The 21681-nt window shown below is 37.5% G+C and overlaps 1 protein-coding gene across 3 annotated transcripts in view; it reads left to right on the plus strand.

Moving 5' to 3' along the window:
• The first annotated feature begins 1579 nt into the window (after positions 1-1579).
• Positions 1580-21681, plus strand: part of USP14 (ubiquitin specific peptidase 14) — a 54646-nt gene continuing 34544 nt past the window's right edge. Inside the window, exons 1-5 of one of the 3 annotated variants that reach the window (XM_090285758.1) lie at positions 1580-1894; positions 6133-6278; positions 12655-12687; positions 17046-17150; positions 17879-17982. In XM_090285758.1, coding sequence (XP_090141884.1) covers positions 1879-1894; positions 6133-6278; positions 12655-12687; positions 17046-17150; positions 17879-17982 — 404 coding nt within the window. In that variant the 5' untranslated portion in view covers positions 1580-1878. Of the gene's footprint in view, positions 1895-6116; positions 6279-12654; positions 12688-17045; positions 17151-17878; positions 17983-21681 lie in introns of those variants that run through there. The other 2 variants (XM_090285756.1, XM_090285757.1) reach the window with 2 other exon arrangements.

Here is a 21681-nt window from a genome sequence, read left to right on the forward strand (position 1 = left end):
AGTGCAAGCAGCAGCTGTGAGGATGGAAGCAGGGGTTGGAGGAGTGCCATTGCTGGAATGGACATGAGACAAGGTATGTGGGCAGCCTCTAGGATTTGGGAAAGGTAATTAATGAATTCTTTATAGATCTTCCAGAAAGAGTGCAGTCTTGCCAACACCTTAAGGTTAAGACCATTCTTGGACTTCTGTCTGCCAGAACTGTAAGATGATAAATTTGTGTCGTTTTAGGCCACTAAATTTGTGGTAATTTGTTACAGCAGCTGTAAGAAACATAGTTCGTTTTGGGCAGCCCATACCCTATACCCCAATGTGTCTGAGTGGGAGGTAGAGCCAGACATTCCTTTCCTCATCATTGACCATTTATATATTCTTGCTTGGGACATGAAATCTTGAGGGAGTGAGGTAGACAAATGATTAGAAATTACTCATGAAGGTGGCGGCAAAAGTGTCCAGACTGTACCTGTGACATGACCTTGCCTATCTATGTTCCCTGGTGCCCATATCCCTTGGTTCGTATCCAATATCTATGCTTGGTTTGCTGCTTTTCCTATTGATTCTGCTAGTTTACCCTATATTCCACTGATCAATTCCTTCTCTGGTTTCTGTTTTTCATAGCCAAGATCTCTAAATCAGAGAGCCATGTAGTTAATGTGCACATATTTCAGTATTCCTAGTAGATTCTCCATATTATGACGGCAGGATGTTTGTTTGATTCATCTTCATATCCACAGTTCTATATTGAGTATCTTGCACTCAATGTATCCTCGTTGCATAAGACAGCAAACAGCTATACTGTAATGCTAACTTGATAGAAAAGGGTAATTGCAGGAGTAGGCTTTAAGTGTATATGAAAGTTAGCATTAAATGGAGACTTTAAAGTTGGATACAATTTCTGTTGACCAGATGAGGAGGGTGCATTCTAAGCAATAAACTGTACATAGTTTACTTTCTGTTATTAGGCACATTTTTTACACTTTATTTATCAACATTCAGGTTAAGATATTACCAATATATTCATTATTTAAAGACGTCAACCTTAAACAGAAGATTCCATCCATTAGACATACGTAAACCAGGGCTTAGCAATGTATGGTGCGTGGGGAAAGGTTGCTATCATCTACAGCTCTCCCAGACATCGAGGAAGGCCAGCTATGTAAATTGTTGTATGTTTCCGTAGTTACTAGCATCGTTCCCACAACCTCACTTTGCCCTATGTGTCTTAAATTCAGATCCTCAGGCCCCCTTGAGGATAAAAATTAGTTGCACCAATGGTGCTAGGGTGTGCTGAAAACAAACTTGGTCATATTTATTTTTGCCACAAAAATCCTTAAAGGGAGGACGAGAGGACGAGCCATTTTCATTAATAAGTAGACCGACTTGAGATGTAGCACACGCTCTCTTAGCTCTTCAACTGGCTACATTATCAACAAAAATTCCCGGCTTGTGCTGACCCACCGTTTCAAAAAAAGGGGAAAAGACTTTAAAAAAATACAGTCACAGGAACATCAAGTCCCTACACCACCTGGGGCCACAGGGCGAGGGGCGCGGCGAGCAGTGCGCAGGCGCCCACCTGCAGCGGCGCAGAGGCCGCTTGTCCGCCTCCGCTTGTCCTGGCTTCCCTCCCACCGCCAGGGTCTTTCCACCCTCCAGGCCCCGCCTTGCCGCTCCGCTCCTCGCCTCCTCCAGCTCTGCGGGCGGACTGCGTGTTGCTGCGTCATCGCTAGTGGCCGGTTTGAATGAGGCTCTCGTCGCACCCGAGCTGCCGCCGACACTGTGTCTCCATCTCGGCTGCTGCCACAGCTTCTTCGTGTACCTTTCCTGTCGCCGCCCTTGCCGGGCCCAGCCTTCCTGCACTGCCTCCTTCCCTCTCGCCCCGCCATGCCGCTCTACTCCGGTGAGCCCCCTCCTCGCGTCCCGCAATCCTGCCCAGCGCTAGGCCTCTAGTAGGCCTGGCCTCCGGGGCGGAAGCTCGGCTGAGCACGGGGCGGGGGAGAAGGGGGAGGCGGGGGCGACTGCGTTGTGGAGTTGACCCTGGTCCCTTTCCCCTTCCTTGCCAGTTTCTAGCCCTGCAAAGCGAGGGAGCTCTGTCTTCCGGGTCGCCTGCTAGGTGGGGTGGGAGCGGGAGCGGAGACGGGGAAGCCGCGAGCGTCGGCCTCTGGGAGTGGTGACTCTGCAGAATAGTTTCTGTCGCTGTCCTCGTGTGCCGGGAGGGCGAGGGTGTGTCCTGGAGCCCTGGGGACCGGGCTACAGGTGTGGATTTCCTTGTGCTCTTTAGTGGTAGCTGTGGAAGGGAGCAACGGGAGGAGGGAAGCCTGAAGTAAGAGAGGGATGGAGGAACCTGGAATGTAAGATTAACCATCATCCATGGAGCTTCCTTCGCTTACCACTTGCTGCCTTTGGCTCAGCCCCCTTTTTTGTACCAATTTCTGTGTTATCCCAAGACAGATTGCGACTCTTCTTTTGCTTTGTTTTTATTTCATCAGACATTGTATTGCGTTTCTATGTCCGAAGCAGTGTTAGACGAATACCCACATCCACGGGCATAATTTTCTTTTGATTGGCGTTTCACGGATATTTTGCATGATGGTAGTCTAAGGGATTGGCCAGGGATCACATTTTTAGTTAATGAAGCTTCCTGTTTCCTAGTCTGATTCCAAATGGCACCTGGATGAAAGAAGGTGAAGGGATTAGCCAAAGAACGTATATGTATAGCCCATAGACACAGACAACTCTGGTGATAGCCAGAGGGAAGGGGGGCAGGGGCTGGGTGGAGGAGGGCAACGGGTGTAGGGGTGGGGTAGGGGAGGAAATGGGAACATCTGTAATAGTGTCAACAATAAAAATAAAGGAAAAAACCAAGATACTAAAAAAAAAAAAATGTATGTGGTGGTTCCAGTTGGCTATGGATGTGTGATTCCTTGGCCATACCTGACTATCATAATTCCTTTATTGAAGATTCAGCATTTTCAGAGAATGATATGAAACAAAAGAGTAATGTTTAATCTCAAGGTGTATTCTAGATATTGAATCAAATGCATTAATAATGATTGCTTCTTTCTATAATTATTAGCAGTAGAATAATTACACAATAAACAGTATAAGAGTGCTTGAAATATTCCATTTATGCAGTATAGAATTGAGGGGGCATTAAGTAATGGTGCTAAATCCCAGTGTAGGGTAACAAAACCAACCCCTCTAGTCTCAAAAAAATGCCTATATTCACAACCCTGAGTGGTGTGACTCAGTGCATTGGGCTGCGTCCTGAAAACCTTAAAGTCCCTGGTTTAGTTCCAGTCGGGGCCCATGCCTGGATTGTGGGTCAGGTCCCGGTTGGGGCTGTGGGAGAGGCAACCACTGATGTTTCTGTCTCGAATCGATGTCTCTCTCCCTTTTTTTCTCCCTCCCCCCGCTTCTCTATAAATAAAATCTTTTTTTTAAAAAGCTTATATTTACCAAACCTTCTATCTTAAAAATTGAGTTCCTTCGTAAGTGTTTATTCAAGCTTTTTCTCATTTCCAAAAGGAGGGAATTGAAGTAGATTTCTTAGATTTCTTCCTTTGACGTCTGTATTGAGAATCTGTACTTTCAGGTTCTGCAAAAAGCCCTATATTAAAATGAGAACATTTTAAGTGCTGTTTCATAAGTTTTGGTAGAAAATTAAATATCCAGATTCTTAACATGGTTAAGGTAAGTGCCATAAAATTTCATGACCATTTGTGCCTGGCACAAAGTTAGTGTTTTTTACATGTTGCTTTGTTTTAATCTTCAGCATAATCCTGTGATACTGGTATAATTCTCCTTTATGGGTAAGCAAAAAGTTTAAGTGACTTGCCCATGTGACACAGCTAAGTACATTTCAGATGGGTTCCTTTTCATTTGTTTTTTTCTTTTAAAAAAATTTATTGATTTTAGAGAGAAAGAAAGAAGCACACATTGACCCTGCTACTCCACTCAGGCACCCGCAACTGGCCCTGGACACCCAGACCATGAGCCAAAACCTTCCCCCAACCCTGATGTGTGGGGATGATGCTCTAACCAACTGAGCTACCCAGCCAGGGCTCCTCTTCCTTATTTTTGATGTTTTTGGTTTAGTCATGTCTTTTACTTGTACTGTTGTTGTTTCTAGCTTATCTCAATGATTACAATTGTACCCTCTTTTAACCCATTTTCCCTGCTGCTGCTAGAGTAATCTTATGTTCATACTAGACCCAAGTGGCCTTGATGAAAACCTTTTTGAGATTGCATATAAAGCCTGTATGTTTTAGCACAACTTGTTATCTTCCTTGACTTGACCCTTGGCCAGCTTCCAGTTTCAGCTGCTTCCCCTCCATTCTAGGAATTATATCTTTGAACACACCATACTGGTACATGTTTTTGTTCTTCAGGAATGCTTTTATTTTTTCTTTTTCTCTAACGCCTAATTTTTCTTTGAGTCTCAGCTTGATAGTGAAGAAAAGTTGACAGTGATAACACAAAATTATCACGTCTTCTAGGAAAATCTTCCTTACTCATGGAACATTCTTCTGTGCTTCTGTAGCCTTTATAACATTTATATTGCATTATTTATTTTAATCCCCCCCCCCCTTTTCTCCCTTATTAGACTATAAGTTCATAGAGTTTCCCTAATGCTTGTTACTTGGCTTATCATTGAATGAATGCTGAACACATTAATTAAATCGATGATAGAATTTTGAGTTGGAGTCATGGTCAATTTTTCATATTCTGATTTTAGTAGTTGAAAATCAGCCAGCTGTTTGTTGTGAAATTCTCATTTTGAGGAGGTATAAAGTTTTAGTGTAAACATGTATATCCTTGAGTTTATTTTTAAATATTTCAAAAATTAGCTATTTTATGAGGCTAGTTGAAAATTTTTTATTGTGGTAAAGTGTATGTAACATAAAATGAACTATTTTAACCACTTTTAAGTGTACAGTTGTTGGCAGTCAGTACATTTACATTGTTGTGCAATCATCATCACTATCTACCTCCCAAATTTTGTCATGTTTCTAAGCTGAAACTGTTCCATTTAACAATACCTCTCCATTTGTTTCCCTTATTCTACTTTCTGACTATGAATTTGACTACTCTAGGAATCTTACATAAGTGGAATCATATATGTCCTTTTGTATCTGCCTTATTTCACCTAGCATAATATTTCCAAGGGTCATTCATGTTGTACCATGTGTAAGAACTTCATTACTTTTTAAGGCTGAATAATATTTATTGCATATATATGTCACATTTTGTTCTCCCATTCATCTGTTGATGGACATTTGTGGGTTGCTCCTGTCTTTTGGCTATTGTGAATAATGCTGCTATGAACATGGGTATAAAATATCAATTTGAACCCCTGCTTTACCTACTTTTGGGTATATACCTAGAAGTAGAATTGCTGGGTCATGTAGTAATTCTGTGTTTAATTTTGTGAGGTACTACTATACTGTTTCCACAATAGCTGCACCATTCTATAGTCCTATTAGCAATGCACAGGTGTTCTAGTTTCACCACATTCTTATTTATTTTCTGTTTTTTCTTTTTGAAATAGCCATTTGTATGGCTTAGAAATAGGAATTCTATGTTTTTTAGTGATTTAGTTACATTTTTGAATTCTTAATATTTGGCCATCTTATGCTTGGGAACCACACTTCATTTTTAGAATGCAGAATCTATTCCTTGTTTTAAATATGTTCCCTTTTTTTTTCTTTCAAATTACCTTCCTAAAACCTTTTTTTCTCCTCTCTATTTCAACAGTATGTAGATTTTAATGACTGCTTAATTATGTAAGTTTTGGAGTCTGAACCTTTTTCTGTGAAGTATCTCAGTGTGATTATATCTTGCAAGGATTATTGATGTAGGATTCAGAAGACTTGAATATTTACTAACTAGTTTTTTGACATTAGTAAATTAATCAACTTCTCTTAAATGTTGGTTTCCTTGTTTGTCAAATGAGATGTTGGATTAGATCCAGTTAAATGTTATTCAGGACCTCGTGCATTCAGGTCAGTCCTGATTTGGTGTAGACATGAACATGAAAAAATGAATGACATAGTTTGTCTTAGAAGAACTAGCTTTCTAAATCTGAAGTTTTGTGATTTTGTAAATGAAAAAAATAAGTTATGGTTTTGTTTGCAGTTACTGTGAAATGGGGAAAGGAGAAATTTGAAGGTGTAGAATTGAATACTGATGAACCTCCAATGGTGTTCAAGGCTCAGCTTTTTGCACTGACTGGAGTCCAGCCGGCCAGACAGAAAGTTATGGTGAAAGGAGGAACATTGAAGGTAAAACTTAGTCTATATTTTCATTATACACTCTTACTGTATCATTAGTGAAATGTAGCATTTGAGGTTTATTTGGTGAGTATATAGTTATGGGATTACAACTATTTATGTTAGTGTAAGGAGGAACACTGTAGCCATTTCAAACATTACATTATAAAAGCATTGTTACATATTTTATTTTCAAATGCATTGTATTAATGAATACCTCTGGGGGTCAGGGGAGTGGGGCACTTCCATTTATTTGTATTGTTTAATTTTTTTTCCTAGGAGGGTGAGTTAAAAATATTACTTTTATTTTTAGACTATTATAAAATATTTATTTTCTTAGTAATTTTCTGTTATGGGGTGGAAAATTTTATTTCTGGTAAAAATATGGAACAATATGGGAGATTTTTTAAAAATAAAAAGACTGCTACAAAATGTACATGCATTTGAATATTGAAATTCAAAATATTTCAGTATTTTTACCAAAGCCCTGGTTCTGGGATACTGGAAAACTTAACTTTTTCTTGTGCCCTTTTTGCATCCAACCCATTAAAAAAGAGCTCCTTTCTCTTAAGAGTAATTGCCATCTAACATCTATCTGGAGGTGGGAGAAAAAAAAATTGTTGAAGAGAGGGAACTTAATTTTTCCTTTATTTTCCTTGGAATGATCACATTGAGTACAGTTAAAGAGTCCAAGCTTACTAGCATCATTGATGAAGGGCCACCAAAAAGATACAAAGGTATTTTTTCATTGTTGTTTGTAATATTGTATAAGTATAGTTTTTAAAGAGTACTTTTTCAGGAGTTAGATATGAAATTCTAAAGAGCTATAGTTAACTTTATTTTTATTTAAAACTTAAAAAAATGCTTTTCTTTTAATTTTATTATTATTTTTTTAGAGAGAAAGAGAGATACATTGATTTGTTGTTCTGGTTATTTACGCATTCATTGATTTGTTCTTGTATGTTCTCTGATTGAACCCACAACCTTGGTATATCATGAGGGTGCTCTGACCAGCTGAGCTACCAGGCCATAACTTTAGAGATAAGAGCTGGCTACCCTTATCAGCTGGGCAGTAAAACAGATGTTGGTGAAGAATTGTTTCCTTTCCAAGTTGCAGTATGAACTTTTGAACATTGATACCCAAATTTCTGCTGAGCTTGTATAGGTATACCTCAGATATATTGCAGGTTTGATTCCATACCACTGCAATTAAGTGAATATTGCAATAAAGCATGTCACATAAATATTTTGGTTTCCCAGTGTATATAAAAGTTATGTTTATACTAAAGTCTATTTATTATGTGTGCAATAGCATTATGTCTAAAATAACAATGTACATACCTTAATTAAAAAATACTGTATCGCTATAAAATGATAACCATTCTTTGAGATTTTTTGCTGGCGGAGAGTCTTGTAAAACACACAGTACCTACAAAGCACAATATAGCAAAGCATAGTAAAACGTGGTATGCCTGTATTATTGGTGTACTGTAGAAAATTAAAGAAAAAAGCTAATTAAATGGAACTGACTACTAATAGCTACCACTTATTTAATACTTATTTTTATTTATTTTTTATTCTCAACTGTATTTAAAAATGATGAAAGTAAATGTATTTTATATATTTTATAAATGAAGAAACAGCATCATAGAGCTTTAAGTAATTGACCTGTAATTTACAAGTCAAGCAGATCTGGGTTCATTTCCCAGTTTGTGCTCTTGGATAAGTAAGTTTTCTGAGGGCACATATATAGTTATCATTACAGATGATTAGCAGTAGTATCCCTTAAACTGAGAAGGGTCTTTATGAAGTTTCTGGTCCACTTTGAAGTAGGGTGTCCAGAGAGAGAATTCATGGCACCACCAAAGGGAAGCAGATTGAGTGCCTGGTACCTTCCACAGAAGGTAAGGCGTGATATAGAACTGACTTTATTCTGTGAAGGGAAGGGCTTAGCTTCAGTAGGCCAAAACATTCATGGACCAATCATGACATTAAGAAAAAAATCTTGATTTACTTGAACATATTCAAGTAAAAGTATTTCTTAATTGTTTCATAGATGTGAAATTTAGTATTTGAGAAACATTTGTGGACATGGCAAGTATTATTAAGGGTTGGTTTGCCTTGGGTAGTCCTATTTACTCTTCTGGTATAATTTTTTTTTAAATATGCTTTATTGATTATGCTGTTACAGTTGTCCCAATTTCTTTTCCCTTTGTTCCTCTCCACCCAGTGACCCCCCTCTCTCCAGTTGTCCACCCCACTTAGTCCATGTCCATTGGTTGTGCGTATAGTTCATATAGTTCTTCTCAAGATCTTCCTATCTACTCCACTCCCTTCTACTATGCTTCTTAATTCCTGTACCATCTCCTTTCCTTCCCCCCACCCCCTCCCAGCTCACCTACCCCCAATATGTTCTCCATACCTATAATTCTTTTCCCACTCTTGTAGCCTACTTAATTTGCCTTTGTTTCAATTCCCTAGCTTCTGTTGTTGGTTGTGATATAGTTTTCATTTTAATGTTCATGCTTTTGATCCTCCTTCTAAAGAAGTCTCTTTAACATCTCATATAACAGTGGTTTGGATCTAATGAACTCCTTCAGTTTTACTTTTGTCCTGGAAGCACGTTCTCTGCCCTTCTATTCTGAGTGGCAGCTTCTCTGGATAGGGTAATTGTGGTTGTAGATTTTTGCTTTTCATTACTTTGAATATTTCTTGCCAGTCCCTTCTTGCCTGCAGAGTTTCTTTTGAGAAATCAGCTGATAGTCTTATTGGGACCCCTTCATACGTACTTCTCTTCTCTCTTGCTGCTTTTAAGATTCTCTATCCTTAATTTTTGACATTTTGATTATAATGTGTCTTGGTGTGGTTCTCCCTGGGTCCAGTTTTTTTTGAACTTTCTGTGCTTCCTGGACCTGTAATTCTATTTCTTTTCCCAAGTTAGGGAACTTCTGCTTCATTATTTTTTTCACATAGCTTTTATTTTTTTTTAAGTATATTTTATTATGTTGTTACAGTAGTCCTATTTTTTTCCTCTTTGCTTTCCTCCGCCCAGTACCCGCTTCCCTCCAGCAATTCCACCTCACTTAGTTCATGTCCATGGGTCGTGCATATAAGTTCTTCGGCTTCACCCTTTCCTATATTCTTAACTTTCCCTTGTCTGTTTTGTACCAACTGATTATGCTTCTTAATCCCTGCACCATATACCCATTTCTCCCCCTGCCCCCTGGCCCAACTGATAACCCTCCAAATGATCCCCATACCTATGATTCTGTTCCTATTCTGGTTTGCTTAGTTGGATTTTGTTTTTATTTTTTAGATTCAGTTGTTGATAGTTGTGAGTTTATTGTCATTTTAGTGTTCATAGTTTTGATCTTTTTTTCTTAAGTCCCTTTGACATTTCATATAATAATGGTTTGGTGATGATGAACTCCTTCAGCTTCACTTGTCTGGGAAGCACTTCATCTGCCCTTCCATTCCAAATGACAGCTTTGCTGGATAGAGTAATCCTGGTTGCAGGTTGCCATTCATCACATTGAATACAGTCCCTTCCTTCCTGCAAAGTGTCCTCTGAGAAATCAGCTGATAGTCCTATAGGCACTCACCTGTAGGCAACTCTACCTCTCCCTTGCTGCCCCCTGGACTTTCTCTTTCTCTTTCACCTTTGGCATCTCAATCATGATGCGTCCTGGTGTGATCCCCTCCAGGTCCAGCTCACCCGGGGTCCTCTGTGCTTCCTGGATTTGTATGTCTATCTCCTTCGCAAAATTTGGGAAGTTTTCCTCATTTTTTTCAATTCTTGCTTTCTCATTCTGCACTGGTTGACTGTTTTTCTTCCTTATGTTCCAAATCATTGATTTGAACCCCAGTTTCATTCCCTTCACCATTGGTTTTGTGTGGATTTTCCTTCGTTTCACTTAGCATAGCCTTCACTTCTTCTCTTATGCGTTTGCCGTACTCAAGCATATCTGTCAAGCCTGTGAGCATCTTTATCACCAGTGTTTTGAATTCTACATCTGTTAGGTTGTCTATCTCATGTGTTAGGTTGGCTATCTCCTCCTCACGTAGTTCTCCCACTGGAACCTTGATCCGTTCCCCCTTTTGGGCCATACTTCTCTATCTCCTCATTCTGACTGGCTCCTGTGTGTGTTTCCCTCCATGTCCCAGGTAGAACTGTCTCTTCTGTTACATTGTAAGGGGCGGAGCCTTAGGGATTCGTCAGTACAGAGCGACCTGTTTCACCACGTAGTGGCGCTGTATGTGGGGGAAGGGCCTGAGAGCGAACAATGCCGCCTGTCCAGCACTCGCTCCTTTTGCTGGCACCTCTCCAACTTCCGCACCTGACTGGTGCCCCTCTAGCTGCTGCCCTGGCCATCGATCCCAGAGTGGATGGGTCTGCAGATGTTCTAGGACCATGCAGGTGGACTCTGCTGAGCGACCAGCAGTTTCTGCCTCCACTCCAACCCCCACTGGTCTGCATAGTCAGAAGCAAGGAGGCTTGATTTTCCCCAGGTGTCCCTCCTGACTTTTTAAAATGTGTGACTGCACTTTCCACTGGCCTGCTGCTCCTGCTGCTGCTGCTGCCACCACACCACGTCTTCTCTGCCCCAGCTTCGCCCATCTTACCTGTCTGGATAAGTATTTTTTCTTTATATCTTTGTTTACTGAACTTCCATACAGTTTGATTTTCTGAAACTTTTGGTTGTTTCTAGTTTGAGGTAGTTGTACTCTTTCTTAGCTGTGGAGGGAGACACAGCGTGTCTGTCTACACCTCCATATTGGCTGGAAGTCCATAGTTTTTCAATTTCTAGCTCTTCTTCTTCATCTTCTGGCAACCCTATGATTCGGATGTTCGCCCACTTATAGCTGTCCCATAGGTTTCTGATCCTCTCCTCATTTTCCTTACTTTTTGTTTCCTCTTTCTGCACTGGTTGACTGTTTGTTCCTTCCCTATGTTCCGATTTGTTGATTTGATCCCTGGTTTTCCTTCTCTCTCCACTTGTTTCTTAAGTGTTTTTGTTCATTTCAGCAGGACTAGCCATCATTCCTTCCCCGTCTTGTTTAAGATTTACTGTCAGGTCTGTAAGCATTCTTATAACCAAAGCTCTGAACAGTGCCTCAGAAAGATTTCCTATCTGCTGATCCATTAGATTAGATATTTGCTGGCTGGTCAGCTGCGTCACCGGGATCTCTATCATGATCTGTGCCATCCTGACAGTTTTGTGTTTCCCTTTGCTTCCTGGGCAGGGCTGTCACACCTCCTACACTATAGGGGGCGCAGCCCTGTGCACTCGTCAGTACCAGGCAACCCTTCTCACCACACTGTGGCGCTTTGTGTGGGGGCAGGGGTCCAAGATGGATTCCTGCCGTTCCTCCTCAGTCCCCATGTCCTCTGGCCGTCACAGTCCGAGACAATGGGGGTCTGCCTTCCCTGGCGTTGGAATTGCAAGATGAAGGGTCTGGTCTGCAGCCGGGGGTGCTCCCCAAGTGTTTCTCGCCTCTTTTTAAATATGGGTGTCTGTGCTTACCTCCGTCCCGCTGGTGTTGTCGCAGCCGCTGCTGCCAGCACAGCTTTACGTCTCTGCCCCCGCTTCGCCCCTCCTACCCATCCAGATGAGCACCACTTCTTTAGAAGTTCTTACGGTGAATTTCCATGTAGCTTTATTTTCTGAAACTTCTGGTTATTTCTGGTTTTGCAGTAGATGTATTCCTTCTTAGCTGTGGAGGGAGACAGAGCGGCCTCCATCTTGGCCGGAAGTTCTGGTATAATTTTTAATAGCATTTTCTCAAGAGTCTCCTGATTTTTATGATAAATTCTATAATTACCCTAATTATGTAGAACTTATTTTATGTTGCTCTTCATTCTTGTCACCTAAGCTAGTTATTAGCTCTGCTGGTTCCAAACATGCAACTTTCATGCAAAAAATTAGCATCTTTTCATTTGTCATCCATCAGGTGTTTTTTAGTACTTTTGGTGCTGCCACGTTTACTGTCTTTTAGATTGTGTCTTATGTAAGTAGTTGAAGCAATTGATAGACTTCCTATCTTTAGGACTGCACCTATTTTTTAAAAAAAAAAAGGGAGGGAGAAAGAGAGAGAAACCTTACTAGGTTGCCTCCAGCCTAACTGGGGATCTGGCCCACAACCCAGGGATGTGCCCTGACCAGGAATTGAACCAGTGACCCTTCAGTCCATGGAATGATGCCCAACCGATTGAGCCACACCAGTCAGAGCTGCATGTATTTTCTTAAAAGTACTTTTGATTACAGTAATTTAAATAAAATGTGTTGACAGACATTTCTATTTGAAAGTGGCTTAAAATTAGTTGATTGTTAGATTACATTCTGATTGTACAGGGGTGATTAATGTTTTTTATTTGTCTTTAAAACAGGATGACGATTGGGGAAATATCAAAATAAAAAATGTAAGTATTATCCTAAGAACATTTATTTATTTATTTATTTGCAAGATTATTTATTTATTTATTTTCAGCAAGAAGGGAAGGGGGCATGAAAGAAAGGGAGAGAAACATCAATGTGTTGTTGCCTCTTGCGCACCCCCAAATGTGGACCTGGTCTGCAACCCAGGCATGTGCCCTGACTGAAAATCAAACTAGCGACCCTTTGGTTTGCAGGCCAGCGCTCAATCCACTGAGCCACACCAGTCACGGCAGGACACTTATTATAGTGCAATTTTCTAATTATTAAATACATTCCGAATGCCTTTTTTTCCATGTGTATACCCAGTTGTTCCAGCACCATCTGTTGAAAATACTTTTCTTTTCCCATTGACTTGTGTTGGAGTCTTTCTTAAAAATCACATGTAGGTCTATTTTTATATTCTTTTTTCATTGATACATTTGATGAAACAAATTACTACCACAAGGTTTTTATTACTAAAGCTTTACAAGTCTTGAAATATTGTTTAAGTTCTTCAACTTTTTCTTCTTTAAGATTATTTTAGCTCCTTTGCATTTCTGTATAATTTTAAAGAAGTCTGTCAATTTCTATAAATGGATGCCTGCAATTTTGTTTGAGATTCCATTGAATTTGTAATTCAGTTTGGGGAGAATGAACATCATAATGGTATTGAGTATTAAAATACTTGAATAGGGTGTGCTTCTCTTAGCAGAATTTTGTAGATTTTCAGTTCAGCATAGAGGTTTTGCATGTTTTTTGTTAGATTCCTGGAACTTAATGTTTCTTAGCTGTTGAAAATGATAATTTAAAAAAATTTGTTTTCCAATGTTTGTGGCTAAATTATAAAAATAGAGTATGTTTTTCATTCTGTGACCTTACTAAATTCATTTATTAGTAGGTTTTTAAAAATTTTTATTCCATTAGGTTTTCTCTGTACATAGCATGTTATCTGCAAATAGAGGCAACTTTCCTTTTCCTTTTTCAGTCTTTATGACTTTAATGTCTTTTTTATTGCCTTCTCTGGCATATATAAGTATAATTAATTATATATTGACCTGTATCCTGTGACTGCTGATTTTATGTATTAGTGTCTAAGAATAATGTAAGTATGCAGTCATGTCATCTGCAACAAAGAAGAATATAATTTCTATTCAGTTCTGTGGTTTTTATTTCTCTCTTTTGCTTGTTTTATTGAACTGCTTAAAATTTCAGTACATTGTTGAGTAGAAGTGGTTGATAGTGGACACCATTGCTTTTTTCTTATTAGGAAAGTCTCTGGACTTAGCTAGAAGTGTGTTTTTTACAGGTCATCATAGGTTGAGGAGATTCTCTTTTATTTCTAGTTTGCTGTAGTTTTTAGCATAAATAAGAGTTGAATTTTGTTGAATACTTTTGCTGTTATCTTTTGAAATGATCATTGATTTTTTTTTATCCTTTAATATGTTAATGTGGTGAACTACACTGACTTTTTTGAATAGTAAACCAACTTTATATTCATGCTGGATTCTACTTGGTAGTATTTTGTTAAGGATTTTTATGTCTACATGAGAGATACAGGTTTGTAGGTTTCTTGAATTGTCTTTGTCTGAATTTGCTATCTGAAAGAGTTTGTACTGTTTTTTCTTTACATGTTTTGTAGAATTTTCCAATGAAGCCTTGTAGATTTGAAGCTTTCTTTTCTGGGAATACTCTCAATTAAGAACTTAGCAGGACTATTGAGAAACTATATTTTCTTTTATATCAGTTTTGATAATTTGCATCTTTTAAGGAGTTGGTCCCTTAAATTTAAGTTGTTGAATTGCTTGGCATACTATACTCATTAATTCTAGAATCTGTGGTGCTGTTTTCTCCTTTCCCCCTGGTACTGGCAAATTGTGATTTCTCAGGTTTGTCGATTTCATTGATTCCTACCCTCTTAAGAATCAGCTTTTCTTGCTCATTGATTTTTTTATTGATTTCCCCTCTGTTTTATTTCCTCCTTTTACTTTGGTTTTAATATATGCTTTTTCTAGTTTAAGGTAGGAACCTTATTTTTTTTTGAAAGCCATTTTTGTTTTGTTTGTTTTGCCCATTTTTCTATTGTGTGCTTGCTGTAATGATTTTTTTTTTTAGGTACTCATTTTTTTAGGTTGTCCTTTTTAATTTTGATTATAGTAATGTTTTATGGAAGTTTTAAAGATTTCATCTTTTATGTCAATTTAAGAAAATATAACATGGCAAGATTTTTTTGATTCATTTACATGTTTTTGTAATTGTTTAAATTATTTTACATTTAAATCTTTAATTTGTAATTCATTTTGCTATAGCAAACCATGAGGTAGCAAACTGAAACTATTTTTTCTCTAAATCATTACCTGCTTTACCTCAACATTCTTCATTGTATAGTCTGTTTTCTTTTTTTTTAATACTTTATTTATTTATTTTTAGAGAGAGGGAGAAAGAGAGGGAGAGAAACATCAATGTGTGGTTGCCTCACGCTTGCCCGAAACTGGGGACCTGGCCCGCCACCTAGGCCTGTGCCCTGACTGGGAATTGAACCGGTGACCCTCTGGTTCATACTAAATCCACTGAGCCACACTAGCCAGGGCGAGTCTGTTTTCTTAATAATATTAAATGGCATTGTTTTGGTTTTTATTCTTTTTCAGAAATTTCTTAGTTATTATAATGGTTATGAATTTGGTACATGAATTAAAGATTTTGTAAAATTTCAAAAAGGAATTTCATTAAATTTGGGTAATAATTTGGAATCATATCTTTATAGTAATCTTTCAGTCCAGAAACCTGTCATTTCTTTCACTTATTTAGGTGTTTGTTTTTTTTCTATCCCTAACTAGAGCTTTATGGTTTTTTATTACATATTTTTTATTATGTTCACTGTAGATATTTATTGATATTCATTCTTTCTTGTTGTATTTTCTAAATGGTTGTCACTAATATATTTTTTAAATATTTGGTTTTCCTGACACAGTTGTCTTCAGAAAAAGGTTTTTTAGCACTATTTGGCCATTATCTCATAAGAGGTTTAAGTAAAAACAACAGGTGATAGAATGAGGGTTATTGGATTTCAACATAGGTTCTCTTTAAGACTGTGAGTTAGTTCATTGACCTTATTTTCTAATTTTAATGCTCATCTAGACAATTTTATTTTATCTTTCTTTTTGTTTTTAAATCTCCAGTCGGGTTGTTTTTTAAAAGACCTCTGTACTCTTTTCTGTGTTCCATGTATTAATGTCTTCCAATTAAGATATTGAGTAAGATCTTTTTCACATTTTAGGATTATGAGACTTAGGATGACAGTGTCTTCATTTGTCTTTTGTTGTGTGGAATGTTACATATGTATTGAATACAGTATTTCCTCATTTATCGTGGGTATTACGTTCTAGACCCCCTGCGAAGTACGAAGTTTACATTTATTCTACACTCTTAAACCTACGTAACTTTTAACAACATATGTATACAGTACCGCAAAGTCCTGTGATATAGTGAAAAATCCACGATATATTATTAAATATAATATTTTTAAAAATCCCGCGATACAGTGAGGCCATGAGAAGTGAACCGCAGTATAGTGAGGGACTACTGTATAAGCATTCTGTTAGGTTAACAATTTGTAGAATTATAAAATTGAGTATTCTGACCTTACGTGTTTGATTTTATATTTTCCAATAATGGAGAAATCAGTGCTCTTAAAATATTTCTATTTAAATGTAAATAATTGCTACAGTTATATAATAGATATTCACAGAAAGAATCTTACCAGTGTTTATTTGTTATGGGAAGAAATTATGCCATTAAATGATGATGATTGTTTGAAGAATTCCCTTCTCTGTGATAATGTAAATATTCTCAATTTTCTTTATGACAATATTTTTTCCTTTAGTTTTATTAATTTACATTTTACATAGAATAAAACTTGCCTTTTTTTAGTATAGTCATGTAACCATACCACAGTCAAGATATAGAAGTTCCACCACTCTAAAAAGTTTCCTTGTGGTTCTTTGCAGATAAGCTGGTGACCTCTGGCCTGAAGCAACCATTTTAGGTTTTTTTTTTTTTTTTTTTTTTTTTTTTTTTTTTTTACCATTTCAGTGATTTTTAGTATATAGAGTTGTGAAACCTTCTCTACAGTCTTATTTTAGGACATTTGCATTACCCTGAAAGAAATGTGTGTGCATTTAAAGTCACTCCCTCTTTCCACCTTCAGCCCCAGCAACTGCTAATCTACTTTGTGTGTCTATAAATATACCTTTCCTGGCAAGTAGAAGCATGTAATATGTATTTTTTCTATGTCTGGCTTTTTTCATCAAACATAAAAATAGTCAAGTTTTGAACATTTTATGGAATTAATTTTTTTGAAAAACAGGGAATGACTCTACTAATGATGGGATCAGCAGATGCTCTTCCAGAAGAACCCTCAGCTAAAACTGTCTTCGTAGAAGATATGACAGAAGAACAGTTAGCATCTGCTGTAAGACAAACCATATTTTATGTGATCAGTATCTTTCAGAAGTACAGTTACTAAGGTGCCTTTCAGAAAGTAGTATCATCTGAATATTTTGAAGATTTAATAGTTAATATCTAGATCTATGGGTTTTTTTGAAGTTGACTTGAGTCTTTCTATAATTGCATAATTCATTATACCATCAATATCTGTAATATAAGTCTGGCGAGTTGTCAATACTATTTAAGTATTTACTATTAATTTTATGGGGAGGTTAAGTAGTTCAAATGCTGGGTATTTAAATTCTTAAAACCTTCCATGTTGAAAATACATACAGTTTATTCTCAATTTAAATGCAATATTGGTTTAGAAACTGGCCAACATATACTTATCAAACGTTGTTATTTTACTACCCAGCATTTATATAGTACCATTTCTTTTTTTTTGGAAGTGTTTCTGTGTGTATTTTGTCATCCTTTTTTAGTGATAAGCCTGCAAAGAGGGCAGGATTGATATCTTTGCCCTTTTATTATTTTCAAGAAAGGAATTATTGATTAAAACATGGAATGGTTGTTAGTATGATGCAAGGAAAAATTTTTGGTGGAGATATAAAACATGTTACTTTAGAATAAAAGTAGAATAGAAATTGTTATGAGTTGGTAAATTATACTTCCTTTAAAGTGTGAACTTAATGTTCTATATATATATATGCTCTGTCATTTTATTAAAAATGATTTAATTCTTTTCTTTATCAGATGGAATTACCATGTGGATTGACAAACCTCGGTAACACTTGTTATATGAATGCTACAGTTCAGTGTATCCGTTCTGTGCCTGAACTCAAAGATGCCCTTAAAAGGTAAGGCACAAAAGAGGAATGTATTAAGTCTTTTGGGTAAGAGAGGTTCACATTTGGGTGAATAGTTCTTTTTTGTTTTTGTTTTTGTTTTTGTTGTGTGTGTGTGTGTGTGTGTGTGTGTGTGTTTAGCTTTATTGAGGTATAATTTATATAATTCATTCTTTTAAAATGTTCAAGTGGTCTTATTATATTCACAAGGTTGTGCAACAATCACCACATCTAACTTCAGAATATCCTCCCCCTCCAAAAGAAACTGCATACTCATTAGCAGTTATTACTTACACGCTTTCCACCTGCAGCTCTAGGCAACCATTAATCTGCTTTTTATATTTGCCTCTGTTCTGAACATTTCATATAACTGGAATCATACAACATGTGGTCTTTTTGTGACTGGCTTTTACTTAGCTTATTATTTTCTAGGTTCATTTATGTTATTGCATGTATTAGTACTTCATTCCTTTGTATGGCTGAATAATATTCAGTTGAATACCACCTGTGTTTATTCATTCATCAGCGGATGGATATCTGGATTGTTTCCACTTTTTAGCTTTTATGAATACTGTGACTGTGACCATTCAATCACAAGTTGTTGTGCAGATGAGTTGTTCTCATTTCTCTTGGTTATGAGTGAATTGCTTGGTAACTATGTTAAGCAACATTTGGGGGACTTGCGGAATTGTTTTTTTCTAAAGTGGTTTAACCATTTTACATACTCACCAGCAACGTAAGATAGTTCTAGTTTCTCCACATCCATGCCAATCTTGTTACTGTATGACTTTGATTATAGCCATCCTGAAGGTGAAAGTATTTCATTGTGGTTCTCATTTGCATTTACCTAATGACTAGTAGCATTGATTATTTTTTCATGTGCTTATTGGCCATTTGTATTTCTTCTCTAGAGAAATGTCTGATCAAATTCTTTGCCTATGTATTAAGTCACTTATCATGGGTATTACGTTCTAGACCCCCCCCTCCATGAAGTAGGAATCTTACATTTATTCTACACTCTGAAATCTACGTAACTTTAAAAACATATTTATACAGTACCGCAAAATCCTGCGATATAGCGAAAAATATGCAATAAATAATTAAATATAATACTTTAAAAAATCCCGGGATACAGTGAGGCCGCGATAAGAGAACCGCGATATAGTGAGGGACTACTATATTCTGGACACGAGTACATTTTCACCCTCTTCATGGTATTGTTTGTAGCACAAGTTTTGAATTTTTTTCTTTTTTTAAAATTCAATTTATTGTAACAGTTAAGTTTTAATTTTTGGTTAATATATTTTTTGGTGCTTGCTTTTGTGTGTTTGTGTGTGTGTGTGTGTGTGTGTGTGTGAGTGATGTAAGAAACCATTGCCTAATCCTAGGTCATAAAGATTTACTCCTATGTTGGGTTTTTTAAAGAGTTATGTAGTTTTAGCTCTTATATTTAGGTTTGTGATGCATGTTTATTTTTATGTATGGTGGGAGGTACATGTCCCATGCCATTTTTTCTTTTTTAGAGAGAGAAGAAGGGAGAGAAAAGGGGTAGAGAAATATCAATCTGAGAAACATTGACTGGTTGCCTCTCATGTGTGCACCCACTGGGGACTGAACCTGCAACCCAGGCATATGTCCTGACCGGGAATTGAACTGACAGCCTTTCGCTTTGTGGGATAACATCCCAGTGAGCTACGCCAGTCAGGTTTCATCCCATTCTTTTCATGTGCATTCTTGTGCATGTGGATATTCAGTTCTTCTAGCACCATTTGTAGGAAAGACTAATCTTTCTCTGCTGAATTGTCTTAACATCTTTGAAAGTCAGTTGGCCATTATGTACGTAATGCACTTTCTAGACTTTTCAATTCCAGTCTAGGAATAAATGCATTGATTTGTATGTCTGTGCCAGAGTATAAAAGAAATAAACTTTGTTTTATATCACTATACAAAAGAAGAGTAAATAATTATTCATGTTTGAGAACCTTTCAAATAGTCTATAAATGAGAGTTCCTTCTCTCCAATGAGTGTATATGTTTAACTTTAAAAAATATGTAACTTAATTCTGACTAAACTTATTATAACTATCATAATATATACATGTAGGGTTTGTTTTTTTAGTTTTTTTAAACATTTTGTTACAGAGGACAAGGGGCTCAGTCCTTCTTGGCTGCTGCCTTCCTCATGGCTGCAAAGACATTGCTCACTTTCACCCTTTTCTTTTTAAAAAATATTTTATTTATTTATTTTTAGACAGAGGGTAAGGGAGGGAAAAAGAGAGGGAGAGAAATGTGGATGTGCAAGAGGAACATCTATCAGCTGCCTCTTGCATGCCCTCAACCGGGGATCTGGCCCACAGCCCAGGCATGTGCCCTAACTGAAATTGAACCAGTAACCTTTCAGTTGGCAGGATGATCCCAACCCACTGAGCCAAACCAGTCAGGGCCCCACCCTTTTCTTGATGAATTTCAGGGCATTCTTGCCCTTAGAGACTCTGAGCAGCTCCATTGTATGCTGGTCATAGGAAGCAAACCCACACACCTCTCGGATAATGTTCGGCATGAACTTGGTATACTTGGTGAGGCACCTGCGGTGGTAGCTGTGCCTTGGCTTGCTCACGTTTTTGTCACCTTTTGGCCCTGTTGAGGCCCTTGGCCATGGGGTAGCACAAAGCCATGGCTACTGCTCCTTAATGGTTGCCACGGCAGAATGCTTTATTGCTATTCTTGATGTATGAAACAGTTCTAAAGTGCAATTTGGTTCTTAGCTTCCTGAATGTTCTTTTTTTAATCCTCATATAAGGACATGCTGATTTATTTTAGAGGAAGGGGCGGGGGTGAGAGAGGAGAGGAGAGGAAAACTGATGCAAGAGAGAAACATTGTATGCTCCTCTCATATGCCCCAATCAGGGAACATACACCTAAATATGTGCCTTGACCAGGAATCAAAACCTGCAGCCTTTCAATTTACGGAAGACACTCCACACCAGACAGGGTTGAATGTTGATTTTTTTATTTCCTTAGCGGCCTCTGAAGAGCTTTGATAGAACTGAGCGTTAGAGAGGAGATAGAAGGAATATGCAGAAACCTGAGAGTAATTGAAGGTTTTTCTAAATTCCTCTGAAGTGAATACTTGTCAGGTGTTTATATGATGTTGCCGAGAGTGCAATTGGTGTATTATCAGTGAACAAGACACAGTACCTATTTTTAAGGCACTTAAAATCGAATTGAGAAAGATGATCAAGTAAAGAGGTACTGTTTCAGAACTGCTTTGATAGGAAATGTTATTTTTCCTCAGATCCCTAGTTAGTTCTCTGTTTTAGTGTGCCCATGGTTACTGATGAGAGGTCTAATATCATTCTTAATTCTTGCTCTTTTCTGTTAATGACTTTTAGGGTTTTCTCTTTATTTTTCAAAGTTTTTCAATATATAAGTGAGGATTTGCTTTTGTGTACCTTAGAGCTCTTGTCCTAAGCTGCAGAATATTTTTGGCCATTATTTCTTCAGATAGCTACTCTTCTATTTTATCTAGATTCATCTTACATTTTGAATATTAGAACTTTGAATCTATATTTCATGTCTTTTTTTTTTCCTCTGCACTTCTGATTTATTTTTATGTGCTGTGTTCTGGGAGAATGCCTCAGTTTTGTTTTACTTACATTTAATTGATTTATACATTAGTTTTGTTCCACAGCTGCTTATTTATTACAACCTT

Source organism: Furipterus horrens, unplaced genomic scaffold (assembly GCF_987537825.1).
Source record: "Furipterus horrens unplaced genomic scaffold, mFurHor1.1.pri manual_scaffold_8, whole genome shotgun sequence".
Classification (NCBI taxonomy): domain Eukaryota; kingdom Metazoa; phylum Chordata; class Mammalia; order Chiroptera; family Furipteridae; genus Furipterus; species Furipterus horrens.